This window comes from Tenrec ecaudatus, chromosome 15 (assembly GCF_050624435.1).
Source record: "Tenrec ecaudatus isolate mTenEca1 chromosome 15, mTenEca1.hap1, whole genome shotgun sequence".
Taxonomy (NCBI): domain Eukaryota; kingdom Metazoa; phylum Chordata; class Mammalia; order Afrosoricida; family Tenrecidae; genus Tenrec; species Tenrec ecaudatus.
The window spans coordinates 25,558,413-25,580,614 of record NC_134544.1 but is presented as its reverse complement, the minus strand read 5'-3'; the positions used below and the strand labels follow the sequence as shown (position 1 = coordinate 25,580,614).

The window sequence follows — 22,202 nt, the reverse complement described above, 5'->3', positions numbered from 1 at the left end:
ATTTGTGTTTTGCTGTGTACAGTTGCAACAACAAAAAATAACTAAGGTTTACTGAGGTAGGGTCCCTCTGGCTTTGAAGGTGGTAATTTAGTGCACGCAGTGCTGTTTTTGAAAGAGGACACAGAATGTCTATTTATGGTCATTAGGCAGTTGGGATGATCCATAAATGCTCTGTGGGTCAGTAACGCGTCAGCAGCTGCGAGAGTGGCAAAGAAATTTGCAGAGCTGCACCGAAGAGGAACCTCCCAGTAAACAACAAGCAACAAAAAGCGCCCCCAAGGCGGAGGCCTGTGGTTTCCGGCGTCCTCTCTTTTCGGTCTGCAGCCGGCGATCCCGCGAATTCTCTCCCCTCCTCCACCGAGGGTCGCGGACGGACACAACGGCCGGCCGGCCGGCCGGCTTCCTGGGGCCGCAGACTGGTACCCGCCGGCGCCGCCCGCGCCTGCGCAGAGCGTCTTCTCGCGCGAGCCTCGTTCCCGGCCGCGCCGGCCGCGGGGATGCGCGCTCGCTGGCCGGCCGGTCCCGGCTCCTTTCCGGGAGCGGCGGGAGTCGCGGGTCCCTGCGGGCTCCTCCCACGCGGACCGGCCACCTGGAAGCCGCGGAGGCAGAACCCGTGGAAGCAGGAGCCGCAGCGCGCCGGCTGAGGCGGCCGGAGACGGAGCCTCGCCCCCCGAGCGCGCCCATTGGCCGGCGCGCCCGCCAGTCTCCGCCCCTCGTCCCGCTCCCTCCCTGCACTGGGCTGCTTTTTGGGCTTCCTGAGCGCGCGTCCGCCCGCGCGGGCCAGTCCGAGCCGGAGCCCGAGCCGGAGCCGGAGCGCGAGCCCGAGGTGGCGTCGTTGGGGGCGGCTCGGAGAAGGGGAGGACCGGCGCCGAGCAGAGAGCATCGTCCGGGCGCGCGGCCAGGCCGCAGCCTCCCCGCCGGTACTTAGCACCACCTGTCGCCGGGGGCACCCCGGGGCGGGTCCCGCGCGGGCAACGGCGGGTGGGCATCGGGGCCCCGCGTGGGGGGCGCTCGACGGCGGCCGGGCGGGCGCGGCCTGCCTGCTGGCTCCCCGCTGGGCGGGTGGGCGGGACGAGGTGCGCCCGGAGCGCTGGGACCTCCAGCTCCGCAGACGTCCGTGGTCCTTCCCGGAATGAAGCTCGGTGGCCTCTGAAAGCAGGAAGCCAAGAGCATCTTCCCTTTCCTTCAAGACAGTCCGGTGCCTCGAGAGGCCCCATTTAGGAAGTAGGTGTCTTTTTTCAGCCAGCGCGAATTAGTGGCACGAATTAGGCTTTCCTTGTATCGGGGTGTGTTTGTTCCGCGTTTCGGAGGAAGGAGTTAGCGGCAGGCCTGAAACTTCTCCGATTGGCATGGCGCTGCCCATTGGTTTGAAATGGCACCTGCGGACTGCGATTGGCAGGTGTCTTTGATGCTGTGTTAATTGGCCAGCCTGGGTTCAACTTCCTTCCCTGGATCTGAAGGTTAAGTATAGAAAATTGGGATTAACCTTGGGTGAGGGAGAGGCATGATCAGAATAACAGCCTCAACAGAAGTTCTTTCTTAAGAACTGTATTCTCATTTTCGTCTCCTTAATTTACCATCTTAATGCCCGCGGCTGTCATTTCCACGTTGAATAGTTGATTTCGGTGCGGGTTCTGTTAGTGTTGCAATTGACCCTGACATCCGTAGTGCCTCTGAATCATCGTCGTAAATTTAGATTGTTTAATGGTCAGGACAGGTAAAGTTCTCTGTGATTAATCTCAGAACACTTTTGGAAGTTGGTATGTTATCAACTCCAGTCTACAAAGGAGGAAACAAAAGCATGGGAAGTGTTAACCACCACTTGCCCCCGATCAATTTTCAAGTGCCAACCCTAGGAGATAGGACTTTCTGTAGCCAACTCCCTTGCCCTGTCCCACCCACCCCCACTTGAACACTAAGTTCCTTAATCATAGTTCACGTTAAGCTAATTGTAAGGTGCACCTTCAACCCTCATTTTTAAAGCACTCCGAAGAGAAGAAAGTTATTTTCGAAATAAAAAAAATCACCATTTATGTAACTGTTGTAATATGAATTACTAGAACTAGCTGATACATGTGTGTATGCATTATACATCTACACACACAAGTGCATACACACAGCAGTCACAAAGATGGATTGACATAGTGGCTGCAATAATGGGTGCAAACGTAAGAACAGTGTAAGAATGGCACTGGGCAGCGTTTCCTGCCGCTGTGTATAGGGTCGCCTTGAGCCGGTATTGACTCTGTAGCCCCTACAGCAACAACTTGGCCTGCAGAAGTACAACAAATAGTAATTCTAATGATAACAGTTTAACTTGATCCAATATGTGACTCTTAAATAATAGATTTTGAGTACTATTGACGTGGAACCTGTACTTGGCTCTTTTATGATTCTTCCAAGGCTTGGAAATTCGGTTTGGAAACCAGAAGGCTGATTAGAGCAGTGATCTGCTTAAAGGCTATTCCTGAGAAAGAACCTGCCTCAGACTTAGACCCACAAAAGGCATTCATTCGTGTGTAATGTTTTTGTCTTTTAAAAGATTTCTTAGTGAAAACACATTGGGGAAAAAAATCCACAGAGAAAAAACTAATTTGTTATCTGAGGATTTCTTTTGAAAGTTAAAAACTGTACTGCCATTCATGCATGATTTATATTTTATTTTATATTAAAGGAAGCTGGTCTGAACTAAAATTAGTATCTTTATGTTGGTGAATTTCAGTCAAGCTTGACAGGCAGGTTTTAGAATCCCAATGCCATAACAGCAGGGGAAATGTTAGGGTACAAGGTGCACAATAATTAGCAGAAGTTATCCTACCTTTTGTGTTAGAAAAAGTAACTATTTTCACAAAAGAGGAGCCTAGTGACATACTCAGTTAAGCTTTGGGCTGCTTACTGCAAGGTCAGCAGTTCAAAACCATTAGCTACTCCTTGAGAGGAAAATGAGGCTTTCTACTCCCATAAAGATTTACTGTCTTGGAACCCACAAGAGCAGGCCTGCTCTGTCCTAGGGCGTCAGTATGAGTCAGAAATGACTGGGGGCAATGAATTGAGTTGTTGGTTTCATAAAAGTTAACCATTTTCTTTGAAAGACATGGCTTTTGTTACACAGCTATATATGATACTTCAATGAATGGGAACAAAATTCAAAAGTAACGGAAACAGTTTTAGTTCTATAGCTATTGTTTAGGAACCTGAGTGGTACAATGGACTACTCATTGACCTACTAATTACAAGGTCAGTAATGGAAACTGGCCACTCCATGGAGAGAGGCACGGCTTTATACTCGCTTAAAGAATTGCAGTCGCGGGACAGTTCTGCTCTCCTTGGGGTCACTAGGAGCCAGAATCTGTTTGATAGCAGTGAGTTTGGGGTTGTATTTGAGCTACTGTTTAGGATGACAGCGAACATGAGCAGAATCTGTGGTGTCATCAGATTCAGGACAACTCACAGCAGCACTGTGTCCATCGATGCACCATCCACACTTTCCTTGTTAACCTCGAGATTTAAGTTGAAATACTGGAAGTTACATGTACCGCGAATCTCCTCATGAACATAGCATTCACGTACCATACATTTCAGTGGTTTAAATCTATTGAGAAGAGTTGTGCAGCCGCCGCCACTGCAGTTTTAGAGCATTTTCTTCATTCTTGGGCCCCTTATTATCAGCTCTCCGTGTCCTCCCAGCCTCCCCTGCCAGAAGCCTGAGAACCTGTGGTACTAGTCAAGTTGTTACCTCTATGGGTTATGTGTCCCGGGTTTCACATGAAGAAAATATTACGCCAGGCCCCAACAAAAACAGTAAAATCAACACAACCCAGAAAATCCGCAACCCCAAAGAAAGCAGACTAGAAACTAGAACGAATCAGAAATGGATCCAAAGGGAAAACAAATGATAAGATGAAAAACTGAACCGAACAGTATCTGCTGTAACCCGCTATGTAATGCACGCTGTCTGAGGACAATGGCTTCTGCACATCCTTGGTCGGGTCGGAGGGAGTTCAATGGAGACTCCATGTGTGTCTCCCACGTCACGTCTCAGGTGAATTTCACATTAGATGTTGACGCAGAAACTGGCAGGAATTCAGAAGGCACCTTCTGGCTGCCTCATTCCAATCCTGCTAATGACATCATGCTTACAATGACGAACGTTCTGGGAAGGCTTGTAGACACTGCAGGGAGCCATGGTGGGGTCATGCATGGGTTGCCAACCCCAAGGTCAGCCGTTCAAAGCCAGCAGCCTCTCGGTGGGAGAAAGATGAGGCCGTCTGCCCTTGTGAGGAGGTACAGCCTTGGAACCCAGAGGCAGTTCCACTGTGACGGGTAGTGTTGCTTCAGGTTGGGATCGAGTCCATCCTGGGGATTGCTACAGGACACTGCTAAGCACCATATGTGGAGGATCTGCGTTTGAAAGCCGCTCTTGTCCTGGAACCCAGTCGTACTTGCTCTTCACCCCCATTTGCATGATGAGAAAACTGAAACTCATAGAAAATAAACCCATTGCTAACCAGCCCAGAGGGCTGAGTAGAAGTGGCCCTCTCTCCCTCAGAGCTGCCGGGGGGTCTGACCTCATGTGGGCAGCCCAGCTCCGAGCCCACTCCATCACCAGGTCTCGGGGAGCTTGTACCTTGTTCACGGTCACTGAGTTAGCAAATGGCACGGGCAGGAGTTGAATGCCGGCAGTCTGGCTCCCAGGCAGAGCTTGCTTTCCAGCCGTTGTGCCAGACGGCCAGGGTCACCTGCAGGTCGTGTAATCAAGCTATTTTTAAGTTTTTAATGATGATAAAGCTGGGCAGGCTTGATAGTCCCCGCACGTCATCGTTAACTGCGCACGACACTGCAAGCTGCGGTGTGCGCCTCCCATTCTGTGGAAGAGAAACCAGTGGTTCCTAGACTTTTGCACTTTACTGATAATACGGATACGTGAGGTGACCACCTTTTCATGCTGTCATAGTTCAGAATTTAAACAAGAAGACAAGGCTCCACTGTCCACACCCTTCCATTTAACAAAGGCCATGAGGGTCCTCTACTACAGCATAGAAACCGCTACCACTGCATCGCTCATGCTTGGCTCACTTGGTCACCCAAAAAACTCCCTGCCAACAACTGAGTTCCTACTCCTAGCTACGCTCTAGGACCGAGTAGAACTGTCCCCTCCCCCGCCCCTGTGGGTTTCTGAGCCTGTAAATGGTGAGGGGAGCAGAAAGCCTGTCCTCCTGCCTTGACCCTGCTGCTGACTTGGGATCCTCGGGCTCCTTCCTTGGGTCAGAGACTGGGGAGAAAGGTGTCCAGACTAACACCAGTTCAGAGACTGTCTTTTGGGAGTTCTGAATGACTGGGCTGGTTCCAGATTGGTAAGCAGCTGAGCCCAGAGTCAAACGAAGAAGGCCTGGCGTTGCAGTGGTTAAGCGTTGGTCAGCTGACCAAAAGATCCCCAGTTTGAATCCACTTGTCGCTCTGTGGGGGAAACGTGAGCCTGTCTCCTCCCATAACGGTTTCAACAATTCAAACTCAACGCAATCGAGTCGATTCCCACTCATAGGGACCGTATAGGGCAGGGCAGACGAGCCCCTGTGGGTCTGAGACGAACTCTTTCCGAGACCCATTGCCTCCTCTCTCTCCCACGGAGCAGCTGGTGGTTTTCAGCTGCTGACCCTGCTAACAGCAACCCAAGGCTTCACATCTGCATCAGTAGTGCTCCCTCCAGAGAGATTGACAGTCTCGGGAATCCTGCGGGAGCAGGTCCTCTCTGCTCTGTAGGGGTGCTGTGAGTCAGGAACCCCTCGCTGGCAGTGGGTAAGTAGGTCGAGTCAAACACAGGTCTGTCTGACTGCAGACCTTGGGCAGGTGGCAGCGATAAACCAATGATTAGTTTCTAGTAATTGGTCAGTCCCAGGTGTTCGGCGATGACCAGCCAGTTCGGACAGGGAAAGCAGTCTCCAGCAGCCAGTGGCCTTGCACTTTCCGTCTCCATCTGGTTTGTTTGATTTTTCCCTGTGTCATTGTTTCTGTTATGTGGGCTTCAGCGATCACGTGCCCTTCAAAAGCGTTCGCCATTGCTCTCAAAACACTGGCATGTCACAGCAAGAGGTTTGGTTAAATGGAGGCCAACTTGGGCCCTCTGCCAAGGCCCTCTGCCATGTCCAATATGGGCTTTTTGATTGGTAGCCAAAACACCTTTGGATGACCGCCCGCAGGGCTTAGTTTTCAATAATAGCCCCTCCAGCACAAGGGACACAATGAAATTGGAGCTGAACATAATGGCAATGTAGGTCCTCCACAGGACCGGTGCAGAGCACCACCCAACACCACCCGCGGTGGGCGATGAGCTGAGTGCCAGAGAGGGCTGAGCGGCCAGAGCCTGGGTGGTCAGTTAACACACCAAACGGATAGTCACTTCCTGTAAGTGTTGCCTGTGGGTTGCTGGGAGCAGGAAGAGCACTGGAGCCAGAGTCAGCTGAGAAAGTGTCTTCAAGACTTTACCCTCCACACCCCCCACAATGCTAGTGGTGTGGTTGTGTGTTGTGGCGGGACCCAATGGTCAGCAGTTCGAAACCACCACTAGCCCCATGGCAGAAAGACTGGGCTTTCTACTCCCATAAACAGTTACAGTCTTGGAAACCCACAGCGGGCGCTACGCATCAGCATTGACTCGAAGGCAGTGAGTTTGGTTCAACAAGATGGGGAGCATCTAACCAGCGATAGCCAACATCAGCCGCCTCGCCAAAGAGAAGCCATTCCAGCCATGAGTTCTTTAAATGTGTGACCAAATACAGCAGGCTCATTTTTAAGTTGATAATGTTGTATGGCCCGTGGATGGTGCTATAAATATCCCACTGGCCCTTGGCAGAGAAAAGGTGCGCCAGCCCTGGCATATAGAAGACGGCTAGCCAGCCAGGGGAACAGCTATTGCGTATACGTTTGTTTCCCTTACCATTGTGTTGCTGTAATCGGTGGCACTACTAATACGACACTATTTTCCTCATTATAAAAGTAATAGATATTCATTGTAGAAACGTGGTTGGGTGTGGAGAGGGCGGCTTCCCTGGTGGAATGCCAGCTGTAGTCTTGGTCAGTGCCCGTGTCATCCAGGCTGAAAGATTCCCCCAGAGAATTTTGGTTAGGAGCCCGACTCCTCCCCACACAGTTAAAGAGTCCCCTCCTCATCTGTGTTGATTCAAGGGAAGGGCCAGGCACTAAATCTGCTTGAATTGGTCCCTGTCCTCAGATGATGGCCACACCAGGCCAGGAGCCGCAGGGGCAGGCTGGGTTTTATGTACTTGTGCAAAGTTGGGTGCCCTCCCCCTTTCCTTCCCATCTTGTTTTCCTTGTTGCCTGGGGCTTCCATGGGACCAGGGTAGAGCTAGTCCTGAGGCTGATAGAGCTCCCAACTGGTGGCTGGTGGGTCCGAACTTCACACCTTGAGGTTAGTACGCCAACACATAACCTGTCAGGGGACTCAATCTCCTCCGTGAGCTAGCCTTGTATGTAGCCAGTTGTTGAGTGGAGCTGATGCTGATTCATGGTGATTCTCGGGCATGTCAGAATAGAACTGTGCTCCATAGGGCTGTTAAGGATGTTTTTCGAAAGGCAATCACCAGACCTTATTCCTGAGGCACCTCCAGGTGGAATTGAATCACCAACCTTCTCGTCCGCAGCTGTGAGCATTTGGGATCATGTGAGTCCTACAGTTCTTCCAGCCTCTGTTTGTAATATGAGAAGTTACCTGTGTTTTCCTTATTTTACCCACGTGCCTCCAGCTGGTGTCTGTCTGGTTCTAATTTTAGCAGAGATTGGTTTCCTTTTTCCTTAAGTCATGTTTTGGTCTTAATTTTACTTGTTTTAAAGACATTAAAATGATATAACATTTTATCTTATTCTCTGGCTTGGTCATAAAATTCCTTAATAACTTGAGTGATAGAACACTTTTCTTGTTAAGTCTTAAATGTCACTACTCCTTTGCCTGGGTTTCCTCGCTTTGTCATCACAGTTACCTGTGTGGCAGGGGGTGGTACCGTCAGTGGAATCCCTGGGTGGTAGAAGCGACTAATGGGCAGCTGGAGCCCTGTCGGTGCAGCCATTACTCGCTAGCAGTTCAAAACCACCAGGTGCTCCACGGAAGGGAGACGAGGATGTCCACTCCCGGGAGGAGCTACAGTCTCGGAAACCCACAGGGGCTGTTCTGCCCTGTCCTACAGGGTCACTAGAAGTCGGCATCGACTCAGTGGCAGTGAGTTTGGGGTTTGTGTTTTCTTGTTTTTTTGCTTCCCTGAAAAGGTGAAAGTTTGAGTCCATCTGGAGAGGTGCCTCGGAAGAAAGGCCTTGGTGATTGACTCCCAAAAGGCAGCCAGTGAAAACCTGGGTGTGATCCTGGAGTGCTGTGGTGAGAAACGATGGGGACGGGAGCGCAGCATCTGCATCATGCATGATGAGACTGCCGAGACGCGCGACATCATTCCAATAGTAGGCCTTTCTGTTCCCTTGAAAACACAGTCGGGGAGCTTCGTATCTCCCTAGCAGATGGGTGGATAGCCTTGGAGAGTTGAGATTGAGTAATCGAGGAGTAGTTTGTGTGACTCCAAAAATAGTTTTGTGTGGATTATTATCCCAATAAAACTGTTTAAAAAACAGCACGTTGCAGTGGGTCATTGGGCTGCTTCCCCTCACTGTCCTTGGAGCTGCCGGAACATGTCTAGAAGCGTCTCCGTGTGACTTTGCGGGTTTCACTCTATAGGGAGACATGGAGACGACCTTCAGAAATGGAAGCATCGCACAGCACTAAAGTCGACGTGGGAAGAGTTTGGATTGCTGGCTTCTCCTAGTCATCGTCTCTCTTCTTCCTGTTTTGGACCTTCTCTGTCAGTGCTTCTCTCAGTTGGTCCGTAATGTTCCTCCCTGAAGATGTGAGCAAAGCCATCATGCTCTTTTGATCGGGCCACCCGCGCAAGGCTTTCCCCATGTTTCTCAAAAATCAAGAAACCTTTCCAATCATTCCTTCATGCCATTTTATTTCCCTGCATGCTTTCACTCTTTAGCGCTCGATTGCTTCTCGGCTGTCTAGTAGACACGATGCCTGTGTTGGCAGCAGTGAAGAATGGCCTGCACCGTGCTGCTCCTAAGACTGGGATCACCATCCACACCTGCCTTCTGTGTTGGTGAGGCCCGACGCCTGGAAGCAGCAAAGCACACCTTGTTTCAGAGACTGCCGATGGAAGTGGCGTGAAGGTTAGAAGACAACTTCCGGGTAGACACCTGCAGACTGGAGAGGGTTAGTGTCCAGGATGAACTCTGCATATCTAACAGACAGCCTCCTGGATCGAGTTACGTGTGGAACAAATCCAGTAATGCTGCCGCCAGTCAGCGTCACTGTGTGTGTGACTTTTGGGTCACAGGGAACTGTAGGCGTATAACAAGAGTCAGCACACTTTTTTTGGTAAATGTCTTGCGCGTTGAGGGTCACATACATTTCTGTCACTTATTTATTGCTTTTCTACAACCACATTACATTGTAAAATCCATTCTTAGAGCCTCATAAAAACAAGTCACCAGTCTATTAAAGAAAATCAAGCTGGGCTTCAAGTGCGAAATACGTCACTCTAAAACAATACAGTCTTGGGATGCTCTGAAGCCAGCACCTGTCTTTCTAATGGTGACATTGTGAGCATCCACGACTCCCTGCCATTGAGTTGGCACTGATTCATAGGGACCCTGTGTAGGATAGAGACCCGCCCTGGTGGGTTTCTAAGGCTGTAGATCTCCACAGGAGCAGACAGCCTCATCTGTATCCTGTGGACTTGCTGGTGGTTTTGAACTGCTGAACTTGGGATTAGTAGCCCAGTGGCTGTGCTACCAAAGTGCCTGTTTACAGCCTGGTGCATATTCTTCCCCTAAAAGAACCCGTGGCAGACATTAGAGGAACTTGAAATAGGGTGAAGTTTCTGTTAGAGTTCCGGGGAGGAACTCTGCTGTGTGCAGCTTCTGTGTAAATCTAAAGTTACTGGAAATTTTGAAGTTTATTTGAAAAATTGTGGTGTAGAAAGCTAGGCCTTTTCTCCTGAGACGTTCTTTACTTGGTCAGTAGGCTTTTGTTTTGGTGTTCTAAGCAAATGCCACCTCCTCAGCAGGCTTTGTGTGATCGATGTGTCCCTTTCAAAAGTTCTCAAGGTGTGTGTGGGGAGGGGGGGGGCGGCTTTGCGTTCTTCTCGTCCCAAGGCCCTCTTTGTCCCCTGATCTCAGCTGTGGGTTTACAAGGGGCCCTGGTGGCAGAGTGGGTTAGACTGGGGCCTGCTAGCTGCAAGGTCAGCAGTTTAAAGCCACCTTGGCTTTCTACTCCAGGAAAGAGTCTCAGAAACCCACAGGGGCAGTTCTACCCTGTCCTGCAGGGTCAGAGTGACTCAGCAGCGGTGAGCTTGGTGATTTTACACACTAGAAACTTACAGATTATAAGAAATGTAGTAGAGAATAGCTGGATTGACTTCTTTCTGCTCATAGCCTCTCAGGACCACAAGCTTAGCAGAAGGACAACTAGAATTGCCTGCATCAGGAAATCTTCCATCTTTTTCTTCCTCCCGTCCTTGCATAGTGTGGAGTCGTCAGATGCATGGGTCTGTGACTTGAGTCCATGGTGGTGGGTTTTCCATCGGGGGATTTAGGAAGGCGTCAGTCGGCGTCAGCAACTTGGCGGGCCTTTCCTGCCCAGATGTGTTCACTGCTGCGGTGGGGTGCTGTCGTGGGAAATGTGCTCTACGCTGTGTGTAGGTGTCGTAAACAGATCACCTATTAGTTGCATGACCTTGACCAACCCAGTTTTGCCCTCTGAATGTCACTCACTGCCCCCTCTGAAAAACCCGGGCTATGATAATGCCTGTTCTCATGTTCCATCAAAGATTTTAAACTACAGTATATAAAGATCAGAAATCCCATGATCTTTTGGGCATCCTGGCATAGTCCACCTGTTCTAATTCATGCTAAATGCCATTCCTTACCACGCAGTGCCATCTCTTTCCATGACCAAGTGCAATCACTTCACAGACATTACACAGGCCCTGTCTCACCTCTTCCATAGTTGTGTGGGGGGCGGGGGGGGGCGAGGGTTCTTTCCATTTGAGGGTTTTTAAAAAATCATTTTATTGGGGCTCATACAACTCTTATCACAATCCATACATCCATCCATTGTGTCAAGCACATTTGTACATTTGTTGCCCTCATCATTCTCAAATCATTTGCTTTCTACTTGAGCCCTTGCTATCAGCTCCTCCATTTTCCCTCCCCTTCCCTTTCTCCCCTCCCTGATGAACCCTTGATAATTTACAAGTCATTATTATTTTGTCATTTCTTACACTGTCCGACATCTGCCTTTACCCACTTTTCTGTTGTCCGTCCACCAGAGAGGAGGTTATATGTATCCCCACTTGAGTTTTTAATGTTTGTTGTTTTTTGGTTTTGTTTTTAAATAATCTTTTAATTTTTTTAAACTTGTGCAAGGACATTTTCACTATGGCTATGAAAACATACATTGACTTCTCAAGCCATGGATTCTTGAGGTAGCTTCATTTATTATCATGGGAAGGAGTGCGTACCTATAGTTTTAGTATCAGTGTACTTAAGGACTTAGAAGGAGCCCTAATAGTGTAGAAGTTATGTGTTGGGTTATGATCTGCATGGTCAGCAATTCAAAACCACAAGCAGCTTTTCCAGAGACAGACGGGGCTTTCTACTCCCGTAAACAGTTACAGTCTTGGAAACCCACAGGCAGGTCGCCATGAGTGAATTTGGATTGGAAGGACTTAAAAGAGAACAATACACAGAGAAAAGAACATGGAAGAAGTATACACACACACACACACACCCTGCACGCACACGCACACACACCTACTAGTTTCCTTTTGTCTTCATATATCTAGACATTTGGGGTAAGGGGGAGCACACAGTGTTTGTTCTTTCATATCTGGCCTGTTTCACTTGGCAAAAAGGTTTCAAAGTTAATCCACTTGGTAGTATGTCTCAAAACTTCATTTCTCTTTATAACAGAGCAGAATAGTAGTCCACTGTTTGTCCATACTCCACCTTAACTTTTGAGGGGTTTACCCTTTCCTCCCCCAGGTCTATTATGGATGAAGCTGCAGTGAGACTAATGTTCAGGTGCCTGTTTCCGTCTACTGTAAAGTGTGACTATCTAGAAGAAGCATTTCTGGATCCCATGGTTCTGTTTTGACAAATTTAGGGAAAGCCCAACTTGTCTACCCAAGAGAAAGACAAGGCTGAATACTCCCATAAAGAGTTACTGCTTCACTCCAAACCTACCTGTCAGATAATTGGATAGGCCCTCCCAGAAGGGCCACACGGAAGGGATGATATATTCAGGGTGCAGTGTCGCACTGATGAAACACATAACTGTCCTCCAGTTCTTGAACATTGCTTCCTCTCACTACTATGGTCTTAGTGTTACTTCATTAATCTTGTTAGACCTGCACCTATTCATTTGAGTGGTTAAGATCGTTCGATGCATGCAATCCAAGATAGATGAACACTTCAAAGTAGCAATGGGAGTAATGATTCCTTGAGGGTACGGGAAGAGAAGGGAGGAAAGGGGAACAGAGCAATTAGGACTGCATAACCAACTCACGGGACCAGTAACAGAATTGTAAGTGAACGGATATGTTGGATAGTGGAAGATAAGGATATATGTGTGTGTGTGTGTGTGTGTGTGTAGATAGATAGATATAAAATGACAATTCAGGTTCCTGGGGAGCAGGGTGGGGGAGTGAGGGGACAAAGGGGAGCTGACATCAAAGAGCTCAAGAAGAAAGAGAATGTTTTCAAACTGGTGGCAGCAATTGTACAATTATGCTTGATCTAATTGAATTATGGATTGTTATATCTGTAAGAGCTCTGAATAAAATTATTTTAAACATAAATAAAAAGAGTTACTGCTTCAGAAACCCCAGGGGGAGTTCTACCTGCCTTACAGGGTCACCATGAATCGGCGTTGACTTGATGGCCATGAGCTTGGCTTTGGGAACTTTTCGACAGAGGCTGCTCCATCTTCCGTTCCTCTAGCATGCTCGGAGGGTTCAGCTTTCTTCACCAAGTGTCGTTTGTGGTTTCTTTCTGATAATAGCCATTCTTACCCTGTTCCCCTTGAGTCACTTCTGACTCACGGTGACGTCTGTGTGTCAGTGCAGAATTGCACTCAATAGGGCGCTCGGTGGCTTTGTTTGAATAGAGTGCCAGGTTACTCTTCTGAGGCACTTTCGGGTGGTCTTCGACTGCCAGCCTTTGGGTTAGCAGCCAAGCGTGTGAACCATTTAACTGTCCTTGAGGGTGTGAAGAGAGCATAGTGGTTAAAATGCTGGGCGGCTAACCTCGAGGTCTCTGGTTCTAACCCATCAGCTGGTCCAGGAGAGACAAGGTGGTCGTCTGCTTGTGTTAAGATTTAACACTCTTGAAAACCTTGCACGCCAGTTCTCCTCCTCCATCCTGTGTCATCGTGACTCTGACTTGACAACAGTGGGCGTGGAGATTGGGGGTTTGGGGCGTTTCTGTTAGTCTGGTTTGGTTTGGGTGGCTATGAAGTGACATTTCTCTGTGGTTTTGACTTGGGCTTCCCTAATGACCACATCTGCTTTTTCCATCTAATACACACACATGGGGGTTTAGCATGGATTTCTCACCTGTGGCTCCCGGGCTCTGCTTTTTGCAGGTGGAAGACAGGATGCTATCCCATTTCCGCGTGGCCGCCAGGCCTTGTACTTTGGTGTGTCGTCATTTGCACAGAAAAGAGAAAGGCAAGCCGCTTATGTTGAATCCAAGAACAAACAAGGTTAGTAACCTTGATGCTAATGGACTTTTCCCTTTGATACATTGGGGGCTGATGAGGTAAGTTTAATAGTAAGTAAGCACAGTTCTGGACAGAAGTTTGCTCTACAAGAAGCGGTAGCCACCTTTAACAGCCCTGTTTGCTTGGCAGGTAATCAATAGATGTGCTGCTTTTCCTGTCTTAATTGGCCGAGCAAACCATGTATAATAAGTGAGCTTTCACCAGGTTGAATTGCCTGACTCTGCTCCAGGCTCCTTTGGGGCAGGGACTGTGTGAAAACTTCTTCCTCTCTCTTACACTGTCAGGGAGAGAGAGCTACATTTGATAAACCTGTGTTTTTATTTCTGTCCTGGTAGAAATAAATTATTTAAAACCTACTCTGGAGACCTGGGGCAGGAAGAAGTTGATGAAGCCCATCAAGTTCTTAACTGAATCTCGAGGCGGACGGTCTAAAATGCAGTACAGGAAGCAAAGTCTAGCACCTGCCCTTCTGAAATAGGGGCAGCAGCCAGGTGGTTGCCTGCCTGAGGAGGCCTCCAGAGGGATCTGTTCTCAGCTGGGTGGTTTGGGCTTCGGAAAGAATGCGGGTGAGTGATCCCGACTGGTGAGTCATGGACTGCTTGGGGACTTAGGGGGTGAAGAAAGTCGGCATGCGCTCCCGACATTGTAGACTGAATCAGGGGTTTCCACGTGTTTATAAATGTTCCTGTGAAGAGTGTGCTGCTGCTGCTGCGATGAATAAAACAGTAACTGGAGGCACTGCCTGAATCCTTATTCTTTCAGATGTCCCTCTTTAATCACTGTCGACTAAAGGTATACCTACCTGTGATGGAGAAAATCATGAAGCGGTGGACGGCGGGTGTAGAGTACACATAACATTTTAACCATTTGAAAGTCTTCCCGGCAGTGGCATGTGTGCACCCACAATATCGTGTGGCCATCCACCACGGTGGCGTTTCAGAACGTTCCTACCCCTCACCTTCATGGAAACCCGTGAAACTGTTCCTGCCATTGTCTCTCCCCGCCCCATGCCTGGAAACGACTGCTGGTTGCCACTCTGTGGATTTGCTTTGAAGCTTTCTAAATTAACACGGACCCGGCCCGATAATTTCACGGGCTGGGCACCATTTTGCTGGGTTTTGAGCAGGAGCTTGGGTGATCGTTTTAGCTCCAACTGACTGCTCAGGAGACTGGAGTTTCATGTCACTGCGGGTCGCCTTGCTTGCACGTTGACAGATTCCAAAGGCTGGATGAATGTAGAGTTGGAGTTCACCTTTTCTCCCCATGTCCATTTGCTTAACTTAAAAGTACATATTTTAAACTCAACTCTGCATTTTCCCTCTAGGAAGCGTAGACATAACTTCTCTGGACCCTGTGTTAAACTGGCTTGTCTAGAAAAACAAACCCAGTGACCCTCATCTATGTAACAGAAAGAGCTTTACATCCAGAAATAGTTCATGTGAAGGAAGCCTTTCAGCTTTCAGCCCAGTCAGACTCAAGTGCCTCGGTCCAAACCGGTTCTTAGTCCCCTGTCAGACTAGCCACATGCAGTGCTGCAGACGGCAAGGAGATCGCAGGTCTATGGGTGCAGCCTTGGCAGGTCCAAGGTCGGTGGACGCATGGCAGGGCCAGTGGCATCGTCCCAGCACGGAGGAAGGCAGAGGGCAGAGAGAGCAGTTTTCAGTGCCTCCCTTGGAGGCTGAGACATCCAGGACAGTTTTGATTCTTCACCTAGCCAGGTGTGTCTAGTTGACACAAAAGCATCCAGCTACCACAGACCCCAATTTCCTCACGTAGCTTTGCTGTCGAGGAAAATAAAGTAACAAACTCGGAATCTACTCTGTGTACTCTAAAATGCTCTGCACGTGTAATCTCTGATTCCCATCAGGTGATGCTTTATTATTGGATTAGCTGTGGCCCGATTGTTTTGAATATTTTTCTCAAATTAAAAAAAATTGTATATGGTAATTTGCTAATCTCTGAAAAGTGATTCTAACTGCACTTTGGAGGAAAAGGAATAGAGGAGGCTGGGGGTGGGGTGTCTTTCTGCCTCACCACCATGAAGCTGATTCTAACTCAGCAAGACCCTGTCGGCCAGAGTTGAACTGACCTTGTAAGTTTCCAAGACTAACAATTCAAGAAAATAGAAAGCTTCTTCTTGGACTGCTCCAATCCCAAGGTTGGTTGTTTGAAACCACCAACCGCTGCAGGGGGAGAAAGATGAGGCTTTCAACTCTGGTGAATGTTGACAGCCAAGGTAACCCACAGGGCAGTTCTGCCTCCCCTGTTATATGGACCTGATGGGAGCGAGTGTACTCTCTCTGCCTGGCATGCTTACCTGCATGTCCACTGGGTGAGTGTTAGCCATTGCTAAGGATACTGACTGGTAGGAAGGAACAACATGTGACCAAAGGAAAACCGCTCCAAGAATCTTTCAGGAGAACCTTGAAAAGGAGGTAGTGAACCTCTACCGAGTCAACCAGGTAGTGATTGTCCAGGCGTGCCTAAGGTGGTCAAAATTCTTTGCCTTTTAAAAAATAATTATTTGCAGCTATAAATTTCCTTCCAAATACTACCTGCACTGCATAAAGTTGCAGTATGTTATGTATTTTTAAAATTCATCCCAAATCACCTTCTGATTTCCTCTTTGTCCCTTGGTTGCTTAGGGGGGTGTTACTTGGTTCCCAGGAGCCCAGCAGGGTACGGTGGGGGGGTGGGTAATAGTAGTTACACATTAGGCTGCTAATTGGCTCCAGGGTCAGCAATTCCACTTTCACCAGTCTGCTTCAGGGGAGAAAGATGAGACTTTTTGTTCCCATAAAGATTTACAGCCCCTAATTTCCACATATTTGTGAAATCCCCACATTTCTTTGTTACTGATTTGTAATGTCATTGCCTTGGTGGCGTAGTGGTTCTATATTGGACTGCTAACCTCAAGGTCATGAATTCGAGTCCACCAGCCACATTGGAAAATGATGAGGCTTTCTACTCCCATAAAGAGTTAGTCTCAGAAACCCACAGGGAAGTTCTTCCCTGTCCTATAAAGTCACAGTGAGTTGGGAGGAACTTGATGACAAGGAGGGAATAATGGCATTGCACTGTGGTTATAGACCTGACTTCTGAGTGCTTTCAGTTCTTCTAAATGTATTCAGACGCGTCCCTGACCTGGTCACACAGCCTGTCCCGGCTCATGTTCCCTGTGCGCTGGTGAGCAGTGTGTGTCTGCTGCTGCTGCTGGGTGGGGTACCCTGTAGAGGTTTGTGTGTAGTGGTGGTCCAGTTGCTTTTCTCCCTGTGAATCTCCTGCCTACTCTTCCCTCCATTATTGAAAAGCGGGCTCTCGAAATCTGTGACTGTTACTGCAGCGTAGTCTTTCTTCCTTGGGTTCTGTCGGGTTTTGCTGCATGTGTTCCTGAGCCTCTTTTGGAGGTACTGAGGAGAGAGTCCCTGCAGCCTTGCAGGCAGATCCTTGTAGTGCACACATGGGTTCTGCAATGATTGTGCCACCGATGGGCTCGCTGTGAGACTAGCAGCCAGGGCTGGTTTCAACCACTCTTCAACGGATCTCCTTTGTCAAGCTGCTCTCCTTCATGCCCGACACATTTCTCTAGGATGGTTATCTAGAAGTAGAATTACTTGATTTGTAGTATGTGCTTGAAAAAAATAAATATTCTTCACATGGTCAACCAAATCCTGATGCTGAGGCTAGTCTGAGAACAAAACCAGACACCGACTCACTGCTGATGTTGATTCTGACTCTCCGCAACCCTGTAGGACACAACAGAGCTGCCCTGGGAATTTGCCCTTCTAGAGGAGCAGCAGGTGTTTCGAACCGCGGACCTTGCGGTTAGCAGCCCAGAGCATGGCCCACTATGCCACCAGGGCTCCCATCGTGTGCGGGTGCCTCACACCCTCATACATGCTGCTCATTACCCAGCTCGTAACTCTCGGGCAGTTTTGGCGAGGGGGAGAATGGCAAAATAATCCATTGTTTTCGTTTGGTTCTATTGTTGCATTTGGACTATATTCTAAAGGTGTTAGTCCAGTACGGAATCACTTTTAATCCTCTCTCCTCCTCTTTAGGGAATGGCATTTACATTACAGGAGCGACAGATGCTCGGCCTTCAAGGACTGCTGCCTCCCAAAATAGAGACACAGGACATCCAAGCCTTACGGTTCAAACAAAACTTGAAGAAAATGAACGACCCTTTGGAAAAGTAAGAGTTGGCGGGTCTTGCCTTGATGTTCCGACCAGCGGGATCGGAGCGCTGGGTTATGTGGCATGAGAAGCAGTGCGCTCATGGTGGCCTTTGTGTCAGCTGTGCATAGTGTTGACATTAGTCAGGACTTCACTTTGGTTCTGGCATGGTTTAGCCAGCGCCAGTCTTTTCTGCTTAAAGTCAGTGTTTCGGGTGCGAAGGGAACGTTTGATGGGAAGGATGCCATCTATTTCGCACCGAGGGTATTGCACCTTTGTTGGGCACCTACTCTGTGTGCCACCGTCCTAGCTGCAGAGGCCGGAGGAGGGCAGTAGGGTGATCCTATAAGTCATCTGATCCATGGCATTATGGAGAACAATATAGAATATGTGACCCCAGTCAGAAAAAAAAATGCAGGTGTATTCTGAAAGCCCGAAGTGCCTCCTCCCACTTGGGAATCAGAGAAAGCTTCCTGGAAGGTGATGGCTGAGCTGCATTTCAACACTATGCCGTAGATAGCAGGCAAATAGGGAGCAGGGCAAGGTGCTCTTGGGAGAGCAGGTACGGACAGAACACACACGGCGCTGGAAGCATCTGTTGGGCTGGTGAAGCACAGAAGGTTATTGGTGACTAGGGAGAGTGGTCTCTGTAATGTCAGGAGGCCGAAGAGATAATAGTAGGTTGATAAATTAATGGAAAGGAAATGAATGTAAATTACTCTTCAGAAGAGAGGCCTGAGAGAGATTATCATATATACTTGAGTATAAGCCGACCCGAATATCACCTGAGGCACCTAATTTTACCATAAAAACTGCATTAAGAAATGTGCTGAAAAACTCGGCATATCCACAGAGGTGTATAGGTAAATGATAAGTAACGTGGGTTTGGGGCTTAAGGGAGTAGGAGTCAGGCTGGAAGAAAGGTGAACATGTTTACAGTTAATCAGGAAAGAAGGCCTCTACGAGAAAGGGTAATGGTAGAGCAAGGCCCCAAAGAAAGGCAGAGGGCAAAGGATCAGGGGGAAGATGCAGGGACTGCTCTTGACTAACAAGGAGCGGCGCATTCTGTGAGGCAGCCACAAGAAGGACGAGTCGCAGAGAATGTGACACCTGAGCCGTGGAGAGAGCATGGGCCTGGGACTGTGCCTTGGCCGGCGGGGGTGGGGTTCCAGGCAAGGTTGCAGTACCAGCTCCACGGTAAAAGTTAAGGTGCATTTGATGAACTAAAATAAGTTTATTGTGAAGGAAATGTCTGGCTAGTATTCTCTAATTCAGCCTTCAGAGGAACGACGACTACTATAAATAACAGGAATTAATGGTATTGTCTCCACCAATCTGAGACCAGAAGAACTAGATGGTGCCCGGCTACCACTACCAGCTCTGAAAGGGATCACATTGGCAGGTCCTGAATAGAGTGGAGGGAAATGTGGAACAGAGCTCAGAATTGTACAAGAGATTAGGATTACTGGTCAGATAGAGATTGGTGGGACCACCAAGACTCCGACCCTTAGTCCCACCCTTCAGATCAACCATTTATGGTCAAAAGAGCAGTATTTACCCAAGAACAGAGTTGAGGGGGTAGGAAAAGAAGGAGGAATAGACACGGAGGACATGGAATGAGTAGTGTTGCTTTGAGGAGATCGCAATGAATGAGATGATGCAATGTGTTTACATTGCTGACTGTAAAACTGATGACAAGCTCCGTCAGCCTGTACCCTGTTCACAGTGCAAAGGAAAAAAATAACTGTATCTATATATGTACCTATATCTCTATGTATTTTAATATGAATTGACCATCTCCCCTTTTGTAGATATAGAGCAAAATCATCACAAGCATAGGTTTTACAATTACAAATAAATTTTAGCAAATGCAAATTCACAAGTACAGAATCTACAAATAATGATTGACTACAGCTGTGTTTTCCAAAAAATAAAGGTGAAAGAACTGGGAAGTAATGGCTTAATAAAAATCAATAATCGTTTTGAATTAAATAAGTCTCAAGTAGGACTCACCGTCCTCTTTCCCCAGAACACATTTGCTTGCCCTTCACCATCTGACGGAGACCCTAGAGGCATAGTAGTTATGCATGGTTGTCAGCTGACCAAATAGGAAATGGCCCTGTGAGCTGCTTCTGTGTCCGGTGGCATATCAGCCGCCTTAAATCTATGACCCCTTAAAACACGTTTTCTCTAATTTTCTAGTCCGAGGGATAATACAGTGATCATTGGGTTTTGGGTTGGGGCTCAGTTTGAGACATTTAGGGTTTAACTTGGAAAAGCCCAAACTGCATTTGTCTACAGGTTGACTTTGCCCTTGATCACTGTGCTTGATTTCAGATACATCTACATCATGGGAATCCAGGAAAGAAATGAGAAATTGTTCTACAGGATACTGCAGGACAATATTGAAAGTCTCATGCCAATTGTATACACCCCAACAGTTGGGCTTGCCTGCTCCCAATATGGAAACATCTTCAGGAGACCTAAGTAAGGCTGCTCTTAAACAACCTGCCTGGACACGATGGCCGGCTGGGGCAGGAAGAAGTTACTCCATGGCACTTACTGCATTTCCATTTTAGGTGTTTAGACGGGTCCCAGCCACACCGAGTGTAAAAAATCGGTGGACATAGCATCATGCATTCTGACCTTTAAAGGGTTTTGACTGCTAGCGAAGTGTGTGCTTTGTACAAAAATGACGTCGTCTTAATTTTGGTGGCAGGTTCTTTAGAATTGTCATCTGAGTGTTTTGGTGCCTTGACCAAAGTAATGAATTGGTTTCTTCCCCCCCCCCCCCTTTGTGTTTTTGAGCTTTACTTTATGGGTTTTGTTCTCTCTTTCATGCCCTCTCGTCAAGTTCGGTGTCAGTCATTCCAGTAACTCCCGATCTCTTAGTTGGGAAAAGCATCGGGAAGGGTCACTCCGGTGCCTCCGACTGTACCTTCTGACCTGTCTCCAGGGAGAACAGTTCCTGCCCAAGAACTGGTGGGACCAGATGCGAACACCAATGTGACACTTCCTTAGAAACTTACAAGCATCGTCTAAATGCGAGTTTTACTTAATTTCCACTTTTCTTTGCCTGGTCCTCTGACCAAGTGCGGTGTTCACCGCTCCTTAGGCATCCCCATGGCTCAACAGCCGGGCATTCCTGTGAAAGCGTCACAAGCTGAAATGGTGTAGACTGCAGAAGCAATGGCCGTGAACTTACGTGGGGAAAATCCTTGAATGTTCCCAGACCCCAAAATAACCTTCCAAATCAAGCCAGATTGCTCATAAAACCTAAAATAACACTCCCCAGCAGTGGTCACAGACACGGCTCGAAGCTTTGGTGGCTTGACGGGAAGAGGCAGAGCAGTTGCGGGGGGCAGGGGGGGGGCTGGACATCACTTTGAGCACGCATGCACTCACGCCCTCTCTGCTCCATGTGCCCCCTGCCTGCCTTTTCGTAACGGCTCTCTGGGAAACACGTGCCGAATGCTAGTTGGTTTGTTTTTCTTCACCCTTTCCTTCATAAAAGCAAAGCCTCTTCGGATTCCTTTCAGTTAGTGAAAACAGGTCCTGATGTCGGACTTTTATGGAGAAGTGGCAGAAAGTGACTTGTTCCCACATTTGGCTAAATTGCTATAAACGACGAAAGCAGTCAGAGGGGCGCTAGCCCACATGAGGGCCCCTGCCAACTCCGTGCCCGCTCCTTGCCTCAGCCTTCGTGTAGATGCCCAGAGTCTGAACGGTCTGGTTGCAGATAGTCCCTAGGTCCAGTCTGCCCTAGGACCTGCCATTGATGAATAGTTCTCAGCCGTTTTTCTCACATACCCCAGCTGTTCCTCAGAGATGACAGGAAGGCAAAGGTAAGAAGATACTGGCGTCAGGCCCCAGCCGCCGAGATCCTGCTCCAGTTAGTCGAGAGTTGGGCCCAGGGGCGGCTGGGCGATGAAAGGCCCTGGAGGGATTGTGTAAGCAGGGTTGAGAACTGGCAAGCCTGAGGAGCAGGGCTCTTGGAAGAGGGCAGATAGCGTCTATTATTTGTACTGTGCACAGCATATGTTTGCGTATGTTCATCAGTGAATTGTGCTGGTTGACTGACCCAAGCTCCAGGCCAATCAGATCAGTCTCTGAAAGAAGCTAGGAAACGTGGAGAGAGGATGAAGGGAAACACAGTGGCTCATTACAGAACTCAAGCACTCCCAAA

General features: G+C 48.5%; 1 protein-coding gene across 3 annotated transcripts in view; it reads left to right on the top strand.

Annotated features, from left to right (window-relative positions):
- The first annotated feature begins 208 nt into the window (after nt 1-208).
- The window catches only part of ME2 (malic enzyme 2), a 48,966-nt gene continuing 26,972 nt past the window's right edge, over nt 209-22,202 (top strand). The window contains exons 1-4 of one of the 3 annotated variants that reach the window (XM_075532652.1): nt 209-920; nt 13,703-13,822; nt 17,902-18,035; nt 20,354-20,503. In XM_075532652.1, the coding sequence (XP_075388767.1) occupies nt 13,715-13,822; nt 17,902-18,035; nt 20,354-20,503 (392 nt within the window). In that variant the 5' untranslated portion in view covers nt 209-920; nt 13,703-13,714. Of the gene's footprint in view, nt 921-1,129; nt 1,225-5,679; nt 5,797-13,702; nt 13,823-17,901; nt 18,036-20,353; nt 20,504-22,202 lie in introns of those variants that run through there. The other 2 variants (XM_075532654.1, XM_075532653.1) reach the window with 2 other exon arrangements.